At 44.0% G+C, this 20,433-nt stretch overlaps 1 protein-coding gene across 1 annotated transcript in view; it reads left to right on the forward strand.

The window, feature by feature from the left end:
• LOC119160895 (putative phospholipase B-like 2) overlaps nt 1-15,318 on the forward strand; it is a 78,973-nt gene extending 63,655 nt beyond the window's left edge. Inside the window, exon 8 of the mRNA XM_037413165.2 lies at nt 14,983-15,318. Coding sequence (XP_037269062.2) covers nt 14,983-15,174 — 192 coding nt within the window. The 3' untranslated portion in view covers nt 15,175-15,318. The remainder of the gene's footprint in view (nt 1-14,982) is intronic.
• The last annotated feature ends 5,115 nt before the right edge of the window (nt 15,319-20,433 follow it).

Here is a 20,433-nt window from a genome sequence, read left to right on the forward strand (position 1 = left end):
CCTATTATGACGACATACTGCTTGTCACTTGGATTTTGAGAAAACGTCCGACCGATACAAAGGTCACAACTACTGGCCTGGTCCGTCATCCAGCGTCGCAAAGTACGTCGTTTCCTGGAACCTTGGTCAGGGCCGAAACCTTCTGACATCACCTCAAAGTGGAGAGCTTAAACCCCTTTCATGTCCGTTGGCACTAATCGAAAGAGTCGGCATTGATTTGTATAGTGCTTTTCCACGACTCCCAATGGCCATTCATAGATAGTGACAGCTATCGACCACTTGACACGTTACGCTGAAATGACCTGCGTGACTTAAGCGTCCTGTTCTGACGTGGCTTCTGTTATGCTTCCAGCATTGACCTTGCGTGAAGGTGGTCCTCATGTCATCCTGAGTGACTGTGTAAAAGCTTTCTTTTCGCAAATTGTGGAGGACATTCTCAGAGTCTCTGGTACAAGCCACAAGACAATATCTGGCTATCACTCTCATACCAACAAGCTGACGGTCATTTTATCGTACACTCTCTGACATGACATGCAATGCACAGTGAGTCATACCACACAAACCAGGACGCAATTTTGCCGTCCGAAACATTTGGTTGTAATACCGTGGCCCAATGCACAGCTAGCTACTCACCATTCTATCCTTTCTACAGCCAATCGCTATCTTCTCTTCTTGACGTCTTCTTGACTACCTCCGTTACTCCAACTGCATCTTCCTGTGAACAATGTGTGTGCCGCCTCCGCTACTGTCGCCAGGACACCCCACTCAACAATGAGGCAAGAAACACGACTGTAAAAACCTGTGTGACACATCACCCACGGCTGTGTTCTTCCGCCCCGGTGACGATGTGCTGCTCCGGATACCAGATCACCCTCTTGCGGCTTGTGCGATTAATTTCAGATTCGCTTTCTCTGCCCATTGTGTTAGAGCAGACCTCCCCATTTGTTGCGTAGAGCCTGTGAGTACTCCAACTGACCAGTGCCATCGTGGTACTGAAATACGCATGTCTGTCGTATGAAGCCTTTCTCAAGGCGTTCTACACGCCTTTGTGTGGCGGCCAGGATGACCACTATCATGTGCGGGAATTTAGTATGGGCATATTTATAGGACGCTTTTTCATCACCTGTACATAACCTTCATCACATGGCGTTTTTCATCTTCATCGTTTGTGGAGACATCTCTTGAGTCTCTTCTGTGCCACAGATCTGACTGGTTTTGTCCCGTCTCCCAGGCGTCCTACAAAAGCGTTTAAAACACTACGTTGCAATACAATAGCGTAGGCGTTCATGTAGCAAGTAGAGTTTTTTCTATTTTTTCGTAAACGTAATAACTATATGCCAGGACATCAAAAATATACCCCAAAATAGTTTAAAAATAGTATCTGCCTACGAACACTCATAACAAAATAAAAAAAAAGAATTGTAATGATGTCATCAAGCTCTATGTAAGCAGGCAAACGCATATGTACATTTGGTGTATGCACACACATTGATGCTCTTCTGGAAATGCACAGTTGCATCAAGCAAAATGAAATTAATGAAAAAGGAGCAAGGAAACATGTCCGGGTTTAATCCACGTGCATTTAAAGTGTTTAAAGGTTAGGCAATACGAGGGGTGCAGATTTCTGCCCATAGTACGGAAAAACCAAACGTCTTCAAATTATAGCTCTATCGAAATTTTCGACGATGGAGTTGAAAGAAATCTATGTAACTAAAATTTCCCTTTCGCACGGAATTTCGCCACATACAAGCCAGGCAAAATGAGTTAATGATCTCAACTGACATTATTTAGTATCCGTAAAAACATTTAGACGTGTTTTGTTAGAACAAACAACTTGGATGCAAAAGAGCACTCGCACAAAAAGCTTGCCCCCTGAACTCACTGGCACGGCATCAACAGCTTTCTGTAGGAAAGGTAGTTCCCGTGGCCCATTGATGCACGTCTTCACACCGCGTACAAACAAGTTATGTGTTATGGTACTTCCAGTAGCACAAAATGTAACAAGTTCCTCTGCGTGAAGTACGATCAAGCCAGAGTGGGGTAGCATAGGCTGTAGGTCGCATTTGATGGTTCCTCACTAAATACGTGCCTTTCTCAGCGAATTGATGGCAGTGGACCACCTAAGTATTTGTAAACGGGTGCAGTCATAAGGCCGTGTAGTTCCGATTCATCTGGCGGCTCCTTTTGTGTCTTCCGATAGTCGTTCAATCCACGTCTTTTCAGGGGAATTACAAGCAGTGGTTATGAACTTTTTTTGTGTTTTTTTTGCGCAACAGGTGTCGTGAGTAGGAAGGTGCATTTGGAATGATCTCTGGGATGGCATGCGGCAAAAGTACAGGCCCAGCTCTGTTCAAACGCATTATCTGACCGTTAATAACGTGCTTGAAGTGACGGGAGATGAACTGCTAATCGAAGTGTAGGTTGCATACGGCAGAGTTTGTTTCCAAAGGTTTGACTGCTTTTGGTACGTTACACTACCACTGGTGGAACAAATAGTCGTCTTTCGAGGCTACGAATGATGATAGCTTCTGCTTGCGCGATTTTTACCCAGTTGAGCACCTGGGCACAAAACAGTGGCTCTGACGTCGGCTCATGGCACACTCTCCGCTAAAGACATCGTGTAAGCGCGAAGAGGCTGTCTGGCTAGCAAATGCAGCACGAAATAATAGCGTAAACGAGAAAAGGAAGCTTGTTCAACCTAATATTTGCGGCCTTCCTAGCCCGAGAGCCTGGCATGGACATGACCGCACGAGTAACCAAGCGGAAACATCAGCAGGTTGCGTCACGGCCTCTGAGAGGAGCCGCTCAACGGTGATCACGCTATTCGCATTGTAGCCACTATATATTATTAGAAAGCCTTGAGTACTACATTTAGTTGCTCAATTCGAGCGTACCAGTGTACTTTTCTGCTCGACTGCCGCGGTTTTTACGCTAATTGCACAAACCAGGAGAAACCGTAGTAATAATAGTTATTCGACGATTTCCATGCTGTGAATGGCCACTACAGTTTTTGTTTTAATAATGAAATAATGTTGATGAAGCCATCCTAAACTGCAAGCAATTTCAGTTTTCTGGTTTTAGCGCCACTATAATCGTAATTGGCTTTGCCAACCAGTGTTGTGGACATTCATCACACCAATGCAAAAACTAACCAATATCAAAAACTGTCGTTTCAGAAATTTATTGTCACTTACCAGAAAAACTGCTGCAACATGGAACACTTCAGACGATACGCTTTCGATTGTAATACAAAACAGCAATGCGATGAAGAATGGTAGACAGCCCTTTTAATTGAAGCGTCAGCCACTCTCTCCAACAAACAACGTAAGAGAGAAGTAAATGAAGGAGGAAATTTGAAAAATTTGGCCCCGTCTCTGCATTTTACACTGCAAATGTTGTCAAAAGAGGATAGTCTTGCGTCTGAAGACAGTGACCAACATGGTTATTCGATGTTCTGCGCAAGAAAATTGGTGAATAAAATTCTGGAGGCGCAGCATTATGCTCGAGCGTTCAGCAGAGGGGAACAAGCGCATCAAGTCACGTCACACGTGAGAGACGAGCGCTAACTGGCAGTTATCTTGGAAAACGAAGCACGCGGCGTGAGCGCCCGTCTCAGAGGCGATAATGTGCAGAACGCAAGGCGACGGGTAAGTGCCATGACCGTGTTGTCTTAGCAAAGAGTTCGAAATACTTGCATTTTCGTGCAAGAGTTGCATCGTCAGCGCAGCGTAATGAGCGCTATGGTCCTTAGCATTTCTAGTAAAAAGATGTCACAGGTCCCTTTAATTAGGGAGGCATCGCTGAGCTAATTCCAAGGGCTGAAGTATCGGCCCCCCGAACTGCCCACGAAAGCGCAGAATATCTAGAAGTGGTCCTATTTGGTGCGCCAGCGGACGCCGGCTGTGGTCCAAGGAACGCGTCAGAGCCCAGAGCTGATAAACAAAAAAAATATATTCTCAAGTATGGCAGATCAAACGATACCCAAACATGCACACTCGGCAATAGTTCAGCACAATATTTCGCTAATCAAACAATGAACTACCGAATACAATCAGCTACACTCTGAACAACGGACACAAACAAAAATACGCGCTACAATGCAATAACATGCATCAAACAACCAAGACACCTATCCAGTCCAAACTTCTTGGATCAAAATTGAATGCATCTTGCCTAGGAAAGACTTACTCAAAGTCCAGCGCTGTTGTCGATCCACTGCTGCCGGAGTTTCTCTTCAGGTAAACCCCGTTTTCAAATGTACACTCTCCAAGCACCAAACTTCTTCGCCGGAAGCACGTCGGCTTTGTACGCGTTGCGATTGCAGGACGCTTCTTCCCTCTCTGGCGATAGACTCACACTATTTTTTTTCTGGTAGCACCAGCCTTCACACTTCAGGCGGAAACCCTTTCCATTACCTGTTTTCTCACTGACGACAAAAATCCTTCACTCAAACCAGGTGGAAAAACTGACGCTCACTTGCGCAAAACTTCCTTCATCTCCTCCCTACGCACACTGGGGTAAACTTTCTTCATCTCTTACCTACGCACCCTGGCGTTAACTGGCCTCGTCTCCTGATCGCCCCTTTCCGCTGCCGGCTTAAATACCTTCTCGCTAGGTTCTAGACGTTTGTACTAGTCTTATCAGCGCGATGCACTGCCAAGGCTGGGGAAAGAGCGAGACGTTTCGAGGACCGTCTGCGACACGTGACGCAACTATGCATCACCACGCCTTTTCGAGATTTTTCGAGATGTCTCTCAGCTGGCCGATGCGAGGAGGTTGGTTGGCAGAACTGCGCCTCTGAAGGGAGGGAGACGGCGCGCCGAAGAGCCTTTGGGTGCTTCTTTTCCCCTTTAGCGTTGACCTTGACACGTCTCTCTGGCGCCTGGTATTGTCATCATTGCCAGAATTCGACAGCGCGCGTTTTTCTGGTTGGTCGTTTGTGACAAAAGACACGCATACAGAACATTCACGTGTTATTATGGTGCCTCATATATGCGCAGTAATTGCTTTTAAAGACGATAGTCTTTCTTGGGGACCTTCGACGAAAACATTTTGGTCTGTCTGTCTGTACATTTGTCTGTTTGTCTGCCCTAACAAAACCTCAAACGGCACCAAACGACCAACCCCATCCGCAGCACCCACCAATATTGCTCAAGGTTTAGCGTTCATAGTTGAGCAATTGTCAAATAAAAAGCAAATAATGCGCATATCTGAGGCGCAATAACATGTCTATGTTTTGTATGTCTGACTTTAAAACAGAAGAGGCACACACAAGTAACTCTAAGGACTGTAGCGTTTAACGCGCTGCGCTGACAGTGCAACGCGATGCTCAAGAAGGTGTTTCAAATGCTTTGCTACGGCGGCATGGTAGTGGCACCTGCCCGTCGCTTTGCATTCTACACCTTATCACCTCCGCGACTGGCGCACATCTTACTCTGCGGTCGCGCATGCCTTCGTTTTCGAAGATAACTGCCCGATGGCGCTCATGTCTAACGTGCCTAGATGCGCTTGTTTGCCTCCGTTACACGCTCGAGGCACTCTAACGCAGCGCCTATCATTCACCGATTTTCATGCGCAGAACATCAAATAAACGTTTTGTTTACTCTCTCCAGACGCAAGACTATCGTCTTTCGACGACATTTACAGTGTAACATGTAGATTCGGGCACATTTTTTATTGACAATGGCACAAGTATGAACGCTAAATCTTGAGCAATATTGGTGGGCACTGCGGATGGGGTCGGCCGTTTGCAGTATCGTTTGATGCCGTTTAGAGTATCATTAAGGGCGGACAAACAGACCAATGTACAGACAGACAGACATACAGACAGACAGACAGACAGGCAGACAGACCAAAAGTTTTTGTTCGAAGGTCCCCAATAAAGACTATCGTCTTTAAAAGATTTTCGCCCCAAGCCCACACTTTAATCATACAAAGTCTAGAATAGCCCACTGCAAGATTATCTTGCACACGTAGAAGCAAAGTATAGTAGCCGCATATACTTTAGTAATGAATAAAAAGACTTGTGTGCCCTCCTTTTTACTTGAATGGTGTTTAATGGTTCTGACATCACTACAATTTTCAAACCTGAACTCTTGGCAGTATTTCTAGCGCCGAGCAAGTTACCTATAAACGCCCATAACGCAACAATAATTGCTGACTGCTTGTCAATATGTACGTCGCTTACAGCTTTATTAAAGTCGATTAAACATTTTTATAGTAGTACGAAATTCCCAAAACTTCGTAGAGAATAAAGGGGTGTACGCTCTATCGCGTGCCCTCATTTTCAGTGGGGAGAATCGTACGTCTTCGCTAGCCCTTGGGTTTCGCCGGAACGATTCTGTTGTAGTTACTGGGCGCAAAGGTATGTGCAATTGCTGCACAGCCTCCGTTTGCGAAAAAGGCGTGCTTTTCAGACACAGCGATGTAACAACTGACACGCTTATTCGCGTTCACCTGTACCTGTGAGTACGTTTCGTGAGTCATTTGAACGTGAAAATATCGGGGCATGCTTCGATATGTTTGCCAATCTGCGCATGACCTCCCAATTTGTTGCTATCGCGTTTATTGGTTCATGTTTTCGGCAAAGCTGTGACTTTGTTCTGTACCTGATTTCTGTTGCTTCTCTGCCATTCTGGGGGCCACAGCTCTACCGTTCTCGCCATTGGCTGCTCCTTTGTTCACCTTGCCTACCTTCACTAATCTCTCACCGGCTGACCTAAGCTTTTCTCTCATAGCCTTGGTTTTTTCTCGCTCTGTCGCGAACGTGCTCTCTATTTCGGTCATTTTCGTCATGCATTCACTCTGTACAACCATCATTTTACCCACTTTCCTCAACCTCATATATTCTACCCGTAAAGTCAGCTTCCTCTGCATTCACAATCGCAATAGCCTACATTTTTAAAGTGACTTGCATCCTGAATATTTTAGTGTCTTTAACTGATGTGCACGTCTAGCTGAAATGTCGCACTCGATAATTACAGGACGCCACATATGATGAACATCGTTCTAAGCAAAAACGTCTTAGCTTTACTACAAAAAAAATTACGTGGCCCAGATGCGTGCGCCCCCGTCTCAGTGTGGTAGGACAGAAAAAAACACATAAACAAAAAAGACCAGGTGACTGACCCCTGCAACAGCCGTACATTGTTGTTAGTGAAAAAAGATACATAGCTGCCTTATCATATAATAAAAAGAAGCTATCAGCATGCAAGAACACTTATCTCGACAGTAGATCTAGAGCCCTCATCAAACACGTCTATCCACCAAACCAAGTGCGGTGAGAGCCGCAGCAAGCACAGCAGCGTATATAGCGAGCACTCCAAGTATTCGTTGAACTTGAGCCCACCGCTCTTGAGTTTCTGCCGCGTGAACGAGTGCGTGATGATGGATGGATGGATGGATGGATGTGGCTGTACCCTTTAGATCGGGCGGAATCTAACGCTACCTAGACGTAATATTTAGTGAACCGTAATATTTAGTGAAGTAACCATTAGATTTATCTCTTTTTTTCTTTTAAAAAGTGAGGTTGAGGATTCGTATTTTGCAGTGACGGGTTTAATTTTCACTCGTGCCTTGACTTTAGCCACTAATCAGATAACCTCCTTCTAGTTAAGTATGCCCGCTCAGAGTCTATTTTACCCTCCCGGTCTGTATACCCCAGTGCTTTGAAAAACTCTGCGCCATCATCCTGAACTATAGGGTGAAGCCCTTTACAGAACATCATCAAGTGTTCGGCAGTTTCGTCTTCCTCTCCGCACGCACTGCATACTGTGTGTACCCCTTCGTATTTGGCCCGATATGTCTTGGTTCGCAATACTCTCGTCCTGGCCTCAAACAGTAGAGAACTACCCCGAGTATTATCATTGATCCTTTCCTTGGTGATTTCCTGCTTAAAAGTTCGATAGATCTCTAGTGCGCACTTCTTAATCATGCCGATTCTCCACATGTCAGTCTCCGTTTCCTTCACTATCTTCTTAACCGATAGGTCTTTTTGGTTTGGCCACCTGCTGTTTTCTAAGTATTTACCAGTCAATTTCCTCGTTCGCTTCCTCCATTTTGTATCAACATTCTTCATGTACAAGTAGCTGAAAACCTTCCTAGCCCAACGCTCCTCCCCCATTTCTCTCAATCGCTTCTCAAATTTTATCTTGCTGCTAGCTTCCCTGCCCTCATATGATGTCCATCCCATATCACCTTGTACTCCCTAATTTGGTGTATTCCCTTGAGCTCCTAAAGCAAGCCTACCTATTCCACGTTGCTTCATTTCTAATCTTGCTTGAACTTCGGATCTCATGCACAAGACCGCATTGCCGAACGTCAGCCCAGGAACCAAGACCCCTTTCCATATTCCTCTCAAAACATCATACCTATTGTAATTCCACAGTGCCCCATTTTTCATCACTGCTGCATTCCTGTTACCTTCAGTCGTCACGTATATTTCGTGTTCCCTTAGGTACTCAGTCCGATTGCTTATCCATACGCCCAGATATTTGTATTTATCTGTTATCTCTAGCGTGACCTTCTGTATTCTAAGCTCACTACCTTCGTTATATTTGAAAATCATGACTGCTGATTTTTCTTTACAGATTTTAAAATCTAACCTATCTCCCTCATTACCGCAGATGTCCATCAATCTCTGAAAATCTTCCTTGTTGTCGGCCATTAGCACTATATCATCTGCGTACAATAATGCTGGTAGTGCCTGATCAATGAGTTGTCCTTGTTTGACTAAAGAGAGGTTGAAGTCCAGTCCACTTCCCTCTAATTTGGCCTCTAATACTGGTAGGTACATCATGAATAATAAGGGTGACAGAGGACACCCCTACCTAAGCCCCTGTTTTACCTCTGCAGGCTTGGATACCGGTTTTTTCCACTTTATAACTACCTTGTTAACATTATAGATATCCGTTAAAATATTAGTGACTACATGTTACACGCCTAGTGCCTCCACTATTCCCCATATTTCCTCTTGAACCACGCCATCGTACGCTCCCTTGATATCCAAAAATGCTAGCCACAGGGGCCTGTGTTTCTATTCTGCTATTTCGATGCAATGCGTCAGTGAGAACAGATTGTCTTCCAACCTCCTGTGTTTCCGAAACCCATTCTGCAGTTCCCCCAGCCCCCCCTCATTCTCTATCCATGCCTGCAGTCTTTTCTTTATAATCTGCATCGCCAGCCTGTAGACCACTGATGTCACTTTTATAGGACGGTAGTTGTTTATGTCAGCTTTGTCCCCCTTTCCTTTATAGATCATGCTCATTCTGCTAAGTTTCCATCCATCGGGAACTTCAGCATCGATTATTAGTTGTCTCACTGCCTCTGTCAAAGGCTGCTTAGACTTAGGACCTAATGTCTTTATCAGCATAATTGGAATGCTATTTGGACCTGTTGATGTACTACTAGGAACCCTTTTCTCAGCCCTTTCCCACTCTCGTTGTGAAAATGGAGCCATTGCACCACTTGATTCATCCTTGTCTATTGTGGTACATATAGCACTTCTTTGTTGAAATTTTTCTGTCACCCTTGTTCTTATATATTCAATAGCTTCGTCCCCTTCTAGCCTATTACCTTGGGCTGCAGTTATAAACCTCTGCTCTAGGCTGGTCTTATTTCTTAGTGAATTTAAATGGTTCAAAAATTTTGCAGCTTCCTTTCTATCTTTTTTATGTACTTCTGCCAGCCACTGAGCTCCCTTTATTCCAATCTTTTTATTGATCAGAAAGGATGCATCCCTTCTACAGCTTAGAAAGGCTTCCAACTTTCTTTCAACATCATCTGTCAGTTCACCCCGCTGCTCAGCATGTATGTGTTTCCTAGAGGCTTCCTAACGTTTTGCTATGGCTCTCTTAACTTCCTCATCCCACCAACTTTTGGGTTTGTGTCTTCTTTTCCGGGGTGACTTTTCACGCGTCTTAGCAAGCTCTAGCTCAAACAGTCTAATTAGATTCGTGTATGCCCACACTGTTTTATTATCCTCTGTGATTAGTTTCTCAATTTGTTTAGTGGCTATTTCAATTTGCCTTTCTGGATACAAATTTTCCTGTAGTTGCTCATCTTGTCTCCTTCCCACTTTCACCGCTCTTCGAAAACTTAGCTTGATACGTTTGTGAACACTACCCACACTTCTGCAGCCACCTTCGTCTGTGTGCATTCCTCTGAGCTTACCGTACATCCTATGTGACATCAGTGCATAATCTATCGTCGACTGAAGCCTTCCTACCGCCCATGTTATTTGACAGCGACTGTCGCATGTCCCATGTTATATGTTCCATGTTATATGACAGCGACTGCTGCAGAGCCGTCTTGTGAGCACTTCGAGTACTAGGGGTGGGCATGACGGAGAACGGCGTACAAGTCCACACCCTTAAGAGCCTCGCTCTTAAAACACTGATTGCACTTATTTTTATTTTTGTAGGTTCCTTTGTATGGTCATGAAAGTTAAGTCCTCGAAAAGGTCAGCAAAGTCACATCATCCACTTTTGGCCAATCCCTGTGAGTGGGTATGAGCCATGTTAGAGGCTACAACAACAATATCAACCACCATCAATAAAGAGGTGCGAGAGCACTCTGCTACCACCCGACAATGTGAGACATGACACGCTTGGACGACGCTACCCCTAGCATGATGGTGAACATGATGCTTGGAATATTGCTACCTACCCACTCTGTGGGGTTGGCCAAGAGTCCCCTATGCTTGATTAAAGCAGGAAATGAGAACAACAGTGGTCGAATCTCCCTCTTTACGAATTGGTATACCACGGTAGCGAGACAAGTCGTCACAGAGATAGTTAAGCGTTTATTGTGCATTGTTTTATGAACAGCAACAAACTGTAAACTCAAGAGAAGAACAGCAAGCAGCTACGAAATTGTAGCCCACACCTCAAGCAGAAAACCCACAAGAATTGTTCATACGTGGCATGGTCACGGAGTTATAACTCTCAGCTCGACACTTACAGCACGCTGTTATAGAAAAAAAGACGCACGAAATAAGCGCACAAGTATACGCAGAACAAGCGCATGTAACTGTCACAATTAGTCGTGTTAGCAGTGTGCTTCTTTTTCTAAACACGGCCGTGGAGAGGAAAAAAAGACCTTGCTTTCTCGAATTACGAGTCTGATAAAAGCGCGCACGCAGGAGAGGCCACACTTCGTAAAGGTGATGCTTCATCTCGCTACAAATAACAAAAACGCGATAAAGTTTTCGCACTCTGAGGACTGCCAAACGGTGTATGGTGCACATAAATGGCTTGTCGTTAGCTTCTTCGGAAACGCACGCTTTTTGGCACAGTGAATAGCGCCTCGCGCTTTAAATTGATAAGTCGCTGGCTCGATGCTGGCCTCAGAATCTTTCCTTCTCCTTTCCTTCTTAGCAATTTGATATTATATATCTACAATGACATATACATGACGGAAATACGCCAGCAGAGAAGTGGTGGACCCTGACATAAAATACTTTTTTGTTAAAACATAGCGTGAAAATAAATCTACAATGATTCCTAAAGACGTCTTGCTATCCTTCTTAAAAACGGGAGAGTTTCTGTTGGCCTTCCTAATTTCTTGTCATTCTTTTCTTTAGATTGCGGCCTGCTTCATGTTTTATTTTTATGCGTGGCTTAATTCAAACTGTTCCACATGTAATATTAAACCTAAACATCAAATCATGGCGTCCTTTGGCTTAAGCAAGCGTTCAATATGCTACAGGTGGCTATGTTATTTGTCGTTTTGTCTGCGTTATGGCAATCGATCGACGATGACACCATACGAGAACTTGGCCCCATAAAGCATTCTTTACTTTAAAAATTGAGTTGGTGAAGATTCGTGAGTTGAAGCGATGGGGAGAACTTCAATTGTCGGAATAAAACTCCAGCGCCTAGCGACCACTAACTAGACTTCTGTATCGAAGACAACGTTCCCCACCACATGTACGTCACGAGCACCACACTCGTTTCTTTTTTGTTTGCGAAAATAGTTCCCGACTACGCAATCACAATGATAAGGGGCCCGTCAATTTCACCACCCGCTCCGTCTTTATAGTGAGGAGTGGATTGTTCTCATACACTTGTCACAGGCTCAACCTTATGGTGACGCATTATTTTCAGGGCATGAATTGTCTGGCCTTGGGGCTTGTGTATTCTTAACACACGGTTGAGTCATAATCAAGGCCTGCTAGTTGTTCATTCATCATAAAACGCTCCTAAAAATACCTTCTCACCCTCCTTTTTCAATCAATCTCTGAAGACTAAGTACCTCGCAAGGTTTTCACTTAAGACTGATAGGATACGTAAACAACGCCATGAACCAATGAGGGGACGCCTGGCCTGTTTTTTTTTCATCTTAGACGGGTTGCCATAATCCATGTTATTTGCCTATTTTACAGAAAGCGATCATTGTTTTAAAACATTTTTACACTTTTGCATGCTTCAGCAGCATTGTCTAAGAAAGAATGCTCAAGTCTTCAAACAAGCCTATGATCCCTTAGACCAGAGATCATGGCTCTTTTGAGGTGGAGGGCAAAGTTGCCTGAAACCTATACAATTTGGGGCCGCACAGAAAATTGGTGGGGAAGGGTTTCGGAGGGAGGGCATTCCAGTTCTCCAAATATACACGAATTTGGAGAACTGGAATAAACACGATGTTTCTTTCCATTCATAATACCATTTTGTGTTAAAACTGTTTTGTCAGCCCTAAAATAGGCAAGGGCGAAAATGGGGGGGGGTGGGGGTTGACGCCGGGCCGGGTGCCACCTAATGTTGCCACGCGGGCCTTGACTTGCCGACCCCTGCCTTAGACTCAAACAAGCGTGACATCAAGATTGGCGCACCATACCATATCATTTATTTGTTGATGTCCACGAGTGCCTTGAAATCACGGCAGCAGTAGACCTCTCCGAGGGTGCGTCAAATTACAGCGTCTCCCTACGTGGCATGTAGCAGTGCGTGCGCACGTCACAGTGCGCGTGCAGCGACAGGGTTGTCAAAACACTCCCGCTCTGGCACAGAATTTAGAAAATGAGAATAGGGGTACAAACCAAGACCTAGAAGCTCGTTCTGTTTACTAAATATAGTATTTACTAAATGTATTTTACTAAATATTTAGTGCGTGTAAAAGAAATATATCGCGTTCGGGAAGATTGATGTCTCTGTTAGTTGCCCTCGTTTCATTGAAGAAGTCTTAAATCTTCGACAGGTTGGCCTTTCTAAATAGTAGTACCCCCATCGCTATGCAAATTTTCCCCTCCTGAATTGTGTGTGTAGTATAAATGCACCTCACATAGAATCGCAAATGCCAGATAAAAAAGGGGGAAAAAAGCTGCCTAAGTCTCCTACAATTGCTTGGCACTTGGTACGAAGAACGAAGACAGCACATGCCAGTTCATGGTGACGATTCATGCCGGTTCGTGGTCGTGACAAATTATCTTGAGCTTGAACAGTTTCGCTGTTAAAACAAGAGCCCTCGCCTGCTGTCTTCGAGGAGCACCGACGCACGCAGCCGGGTTTTATAGCGCGGGCTTGATTCTTGGCCCCGGCGGTTGCATCTCCATAGCGGCGAATTAACAACAAAAACACGGTGGACTCCTCTGTTATTAACACGATAGTGAAACGTTTTCTTACATAAGTAATTTATAGTTTACTGTACTTTGATATAAGAAAGCTTATACGATGCCTGCTGGTGTTTGACATGTAGCTAAAGCAACATTTAACGCAAAATCACTCTCGTTGAAGCTCACTGATACATCTCGATCCCGACGACTAACGTCCATTATCAACAATTATATAGTGTTAAAAATTCCCTCCTTGTCGTCATACCCTTTTGGTAGCTGCGGTAAGTGGTGAGAGCATCACTGAAAAAGTGGTGTAACAGCCAGAAGAGAGTGACTGAGAGTAGCACACACACACACACACACACACACACACACACGCGCGCGCGCGCGCATACGCACACACGCACACGCACACACTCTAGTGTCACAATCGTTCAAACGATGCCGGTCACTGGCAGAAGCTTCAACAGCGCTTTCGTAGATTTTAGGCGGGAAGCTCATTCTTTTCGGGATCGTACGATAGATTTCCGGGAAACAGCTGGTCGACCAAACAATGCTGAGTTTGGCTGTCTCGGAGAAATGCACTGATGCACTGACTTGAAAAATGTTCAGTGGTTTCGTCAGTGCTGCCATGGTTATAGGCAGCACTGTCTATCGATGCGATGCCGCAAGCAAAGGCGTTCGTAAGAGGCACACCGAGCCCCATGCGGCAGAGAATAATCGTCTCATGTCGGGTTTTGCCAGTGGAATGGAAAGTCGCAAGCATGGAACAAGGTGTTGAAGGCGGGTGTATAAAAACTTGGGCGTCTTACTCATAGACCTTTCCACATGATGCCCGAAGGTATTATTCTTATTTTCTATTTACTGCATGCAGTATGAACAACATACATGTTCGCGTCGGGATATTTTAGCTCGTGCACAAGATACAACCGAGTGATGTCTGCTAGCATGGTTACCAGCAAAATTACTGCATATACTGGATTCCATCAGCCAGCGGTCGTTGTAGAGCACCTATTGACTGATGTCCTCCCGTGTATTGCCTATATAGTGTGAACGGTCCTGACAGTGTCCACTCACACAAGCCATCGACAGTGCACACTGATGGCATATTTGGCGTAAGGCTTCGCTCGCCATCAGCTGCGACATAGCCAAACTTTCTGTCTCTGTGCTGGCAGCGCAGATATATAGCTGATGGTGTTTCCTAAATTATCTGTACTTGTTCTAAACGCCACTGCAACAGACGGGTTAGCTGAGACGTAACCTCCACGGCTACAGTGAGATTTATTTGTGTTTTCAGCTTTTTTAGATGAGTGCATAATGTTTTAGACGTTAACGAGCCTTGCTGTGGGATCCCTCGTTTGTGGTGCAATGTTTGAAGGTGCCGACAAGCACGTCGACAAACGCTCCTCTCGAATGTGTCCGGCGGTTGCATGCAGGTGACCAACTACAGTCTGTTCTCATTGCTGGAGTTCATTGGCGTCAGCGGGCCCACGTGGGACGACCAGCCGCCCTTTCAATGGAGCACGACCACATTCGAGGATGGTCATATTGGGCAGCCCGACTTATGGCAGTTCGAACCAGTACATCACAAATGGGCTCTGTCACGGCTCCAGTGGGGCAATTCGTAGAAAGCTGCGCGTATTATGCGGCTCTGCGTCTTTCTACGTGTTATTGGCCGTCCCTATAACAACTTTATTTCGCACTTTTTTGTTATATAGACACGCTATAAAATATTCGTACGCAGAAAATTAAACGAAACACATATCCACCCAGAGCGCTCTTCATTTATATTCTTTCTAGTAGTATTTACAGTTTATATTAACCGGCTTTGTCATGTTGCAGCAGGTACTGTACAGGTCAATTATATCGTCTATTTTTCTCCGGTCGCCTTGGTGAAGCGGACCATTCGTTATTGCCGATACCAGTAATTGCGAAGGAAGGGTGAGGGGAGAGCGTCGAAACCTCTGACAACTAGCAGAAAAATAAAAGATAGGTTGAAATGGTGCAAACCGTGGAGCCTGGGTTAGTAAACAGTGAAATGGGCCCACGCAGAAATTAATGAGAGAAAAACTCTATGAGAGGTTGCATTTTTCGCATGAAGTTGCTTTGCGGTGCCCCACAGCATCCAAAATTTTGTTAGCTGGGCAGCCAAGATATATAATAACCTAGTAAATTTGGTATCTTCTTCGAATTTATTGAATTTCATAGTTACTATTAGTCATGTGTGCTTAATGAATATTCAAGGAATGGTGAGCGTAGTACTTGAAAACTGCTTTTTCATTTCTTCAATTAGCAGTACGAAAGCGTTCGTTTATTTTAATTACAATTTGTGTTTAGATGGTCCCATGTCACGGGTACCACCGGTTTGCAAAGCCAGTTCATCTCAAAGTTTGGTTTGACGGAGTGCCGAGTGAGGCGAGACCCAGAGAGGTTCTCACGTGAAGGAAGAAAAGGCTGGCTTTTCATGTAAACAAAGCAGCTACGGGAGTACACAAAACCACGTGAACACGTGCACCACGTCGGGAATTCTTTCAACAAATGCTTCTGGGGTGCTGCTTTATTCTCCTGTGAGAAGTTGTTAATTAAAATTCAATTTTTTACCAGACAAAATTTGAAAGTCGTCAAGCCAAAAAGCCGCGAGAACGGCTTGACAAAGGCCGGGTGACCTGTACAAACACACGGCAGTAGCGCGAAAATGATGGTGAGTCTGTAACATGCAAGTGCAATATAAAACATTAACAACACACACTAATTCAAAAATAATTTTTAGCTGACTATTTTACACCTACTATAAATATTAAATATTATTTTTCCAAAAGAAATACACACCATGCACAAATCATCGCATACATCGACACCTTAAGGCTTAAAAAACGAACCCACAAAAATGCATTTGTGTGAACATACACATAACATCGCTAACATTACGCAAGATAACAAAAGGTAAAATGATACAATTTATTAACACTAGAATAAACTATGAAAAATATTACACAGAGAATTGTAAGGTGCGCATGTTTATAAGAGCCCAGAAAGCACAAATGTGAGTAGTTCGGATCTTGTTGCAGGTCATTGCACTTTATTGTGTGTTCAGTGTTGTGGGAACGTTGTAGGCCAATGCTTGGTATCTATACGTAGTGCGGAAACGCTGTACGAACCAAAAGTCTGTTTTTTTTTATGAGAACGGTAATAACACGCTGCTCAAGACTTAGCAGTGATATAATGAAGTTTCAGAACTCTGTATTAAAAAAATAAATGTGTCGAATAAGACAATTTGGGTAAAGGTTGCCAACGCTCACATTCAATTCTTGGAAAGCCTCACGCGTCGTTTAAAACGGGTGAATGTTTCCATACTGGTGGACTGTCTTTTTTATAGCGTAATATTTTATTTCTGTTTGCTCTGCTTGTCGGGGCCCTTACAAGGCTGCAATTTATTCGATGATATACAGATAGCGCATTATATACCTGAGCTTTTTCACCTTGTGCGGCAAAATGCTTCGGCAACGAGACATCACTCCTGTTACCATATTAAGAAAGCTTTTTGCAAACAAAATTCCCATGTTTATCTCAGCCTAGAATTGAAGAAAAATAAACTCCAAGTATTTTTCAGCTATCAACAATACCTATCGGCACTGATTCAAGAACTAAAGGTTGATGGGTAATAAAAACTGTGTTTTTGGCACCAAAAACAACGCCTTTGTTTTTTTTAATAATTGTCAGCTGGTTCATTATGGAGGATGATGAAATTGTTGAAAGTATTTCATTTACTGTGCTTGAAATGTCATCTAGGCTTTTTCTATCAAACATTGTAGTTAAATCATTCGCAAATATGACGTATTTACCTGCTATGTCCAGCTGATCAATATCATTAATGTAAACATAGAACATCAGCCGACCAAGTATACTGCCTTGCGGCACACCATGAGTGAGCGGCAAAAATGATGAGCTATTTACAATTATGCAAAAACTGGTCACACCTATCGCTTAGATAATAAGATTGAAATAAAGATTTGCAAACTTTACGAATGCCAATTGATTGTAATTTGTCTAAATTCATAATTTAATGAAGCTATGGAAATGCCTTACTGAAGTATAAAAAGATGCCGATTTCGAATTCATTTTGTTCAATGTTTTGAAGTATAGTTTCCTTCAATATAAACAATGCACTTTCAGTGGACTCGCCACTTGTAAAGCCAAACTGTGTATTCATTACCACACTGTGCCTAATAAAGATTCTCGTTATGTGGACATCAATAATTTTTCTAAACAATTAAATAAGACAGGAAGGACTGACATAGGTTTCTATAATCAAGCTTTCTTCATGGCTTCTGGAAAAACACCATGTTCAAGAAGTGAGATATATATATAGGCTAATACATTACTAAGTAAATATCAAGCGTGTTTTTTTGGTGTCATCCGCAAGTCATCGGCATAAGGCGATTTAGTTTATTCAGATACCTAAAGACGTCGCAACTTCACTTTCGTTTGTGCGACCCCCAAAAAGCCATTGCAAAAAGTATTGCGGATGCTAGGACATCAGATTTCGTACCCTCTTGCGAGTCTGCGGCTTTTTTCTGTTGAAACAGTCTGCTGGCAAAGAGTGCTTGCAGAGATTGTGGCAGCCTACACAACCCAAGACGCAGGGGGTGGTTTGTTGTTTATACAAACACGAAGACATGTTTGGCGAGCAGTGCAGTAAAGCACTTTATTGTTGAATTTGATTGATTGATATGTGGGGTTTAACGTCCCAAAACCACTATATGATTATGAGAGACGCCGTAGTGGAGGGCTCCGGAAATTTAGACCACCTGGGGTTCTTTAACGTGCACCCAAATCTGAGCACACGGGCCTACAACATTTCCGCCTCCATCGGAAATGCAGCCGCCGCAGCCGGGATTCGAACCCGCGCCCTGCGGGTCAGCAGCCGAGTACTTAGCCACTAGACCACCGCGGCGGGGCTTTTATTGTTGAATTTAAATACTTATGCGTGTGTACAAAAAAAAACATACCCCACAAGTTACTTCATCTTCAAAATTTTGTATGTGCTTTATTAAGGAGAAAGACGGGGGGAGGAAGTATGCAGTGATTCAAAGTTGGGGAACGGTCTGAAAAAGAGACCAGACTCGGGCAGTGCTTTCCCACCCTCTTGTATCTTCGAAGCAGAAAAGAAACTAACGCACATGTTCGGTTTTCATCTAGCTCTTTTTGTATTCGTTCTAGCACTTGCTTTCGATCAATAATTGCTGAGCAGTGTTTTCTTAAGGAAGACAAAATAACGCCTTCCTCGTGTGTTTTATGAATCACTAAATGACATTTGCCCCCCCCCCCCCCCATTGCCTATTTGTCTGCTATTGTTCAAAGAAAAGCAGTACGTATCGCTCGAAGACGCCAAGCTTCGCTTCACGCTTTCTTTTTTTACCCACCCAATAAAAGGAGGCTCATCAGTTATTTTTCAATACTTTGAACGCCCGAAGGCACTACAGAGGGGAGTGGTGTGTTTGAGAATGCACAAGTGATTAACAGTTACACTGAAGTTATTAGAGTACAAATGATAAATTATTGAGGTATATACCAGCAAATCTGTGATAGAAAGAAATGAATTTGCTCATGATTCATTATTGGTTATGCCTATTCATGACTTCTGGTTTGCAGTAAACCTTTTGGTTGTCTCTTCAGAACCTTGTCGAATGACTTTTTCTTCTTGAAATGAAATATTCCTGTTCTTTCTGGGGACTAGTCTAACCAAGCTGAAGTGAAATCTGCACCCCCACTTGTTAACAGGGCATTTTCAATAGAAATCATTTATTTGTGACCTTGTTTTACACGCATACGCATGCACCATGCTCCTCCTCAGGAGGAGGGTGGCGAAGGGTCGCCGCAGTGCCCTTTCCTCTCTATATCAATTGAACGCCACTATTAGTCTTCCTTTTTAACTAACACTACCTGAGACACACTAGCACTGGAGGATGATTCAATAATGCCATTCGCTACACTCTTGTTAACCTCTTTCTAGATGACGCTTCACTCGGAAGCAGACACTTTGTAGGGATGGCGGTGAACAGGGTTGGCATTACCTGTGGGTATGCGATGCTGAAAAAAAAAGATGTGTGGCCTAAAGGTCAATAGCTATACTCTAAAATGTCCTTGTAGGTCTCTAGAATGCACTGTAGGTCTTCAACTTGCTCTGGCCGAAGATCAGTGGCAATCATCTCTTTTGACAATTCGACGGCTACACGAATGTGCTGTGAGAGGTGTGCGCTGCGTTGCAACAAGAGTATCTAAGGACAGATCTTCGATTTGTAAATCGAGCAACGACAAAGGTTGGCTACGAAAATTCCTCGTAACAACAATTGATCCATGTAGCCGCAATTTACAGGTGGTGGGCAAGTTTTGCTAGCTGTTATGCTCAGCACCTGTAGGGAACTGCAACACTACGCGCGAATAGTACGTCGATGAGAGGCGTAGCGTAAAAGTTACCATCGGACACAGTTGGCGAGCACAGGAAGTCGATGTGTGTCGCAGTTTTGGAGGGCAGGTGCACAAAATCGCTGCATTGTACTAGGCACGTAGGTTGGTACGGGAGGCATTGATGTTGCAGTTAAAGGCGGAGCACGCCGGCAGAACAATCAATAGGAGCAGAATTAGCAGCAAGGAAATCAAGGCCTTGTTTGAAGTCGTAAGGACATGTTGCAAGGATGGTAAAAAAATGACCATTTGATGACCGGCTCAGGTGAATGGTAAGTTGAGCTGAGCACATGCCCACGACAAGGCCTGTTGTGCTATACGCTACTTGCACAATACTGGTCAAGGGGGCGTAAGGCTTTTCTTCATGCGATGACAAAAATCCGAACTCGTAATAGATATGTGAGCGCCCGTATCAATCAAAG

Source organism: Rhipicephalus microplus, chromosome X (assembly GCF_043290135.1).
Source record: "Rhipicephalus microplus isolate Deutch F79 chromosome X, USDA_Rmic, whole genome shotgun sequence".
Taxonomy (NCBI): Eukaryota; Metazoa; Arthropoda; class Arachnida; order Ixodida; family Ixodidae; genus Rhipicephalus; species Rhipicephalus microplus.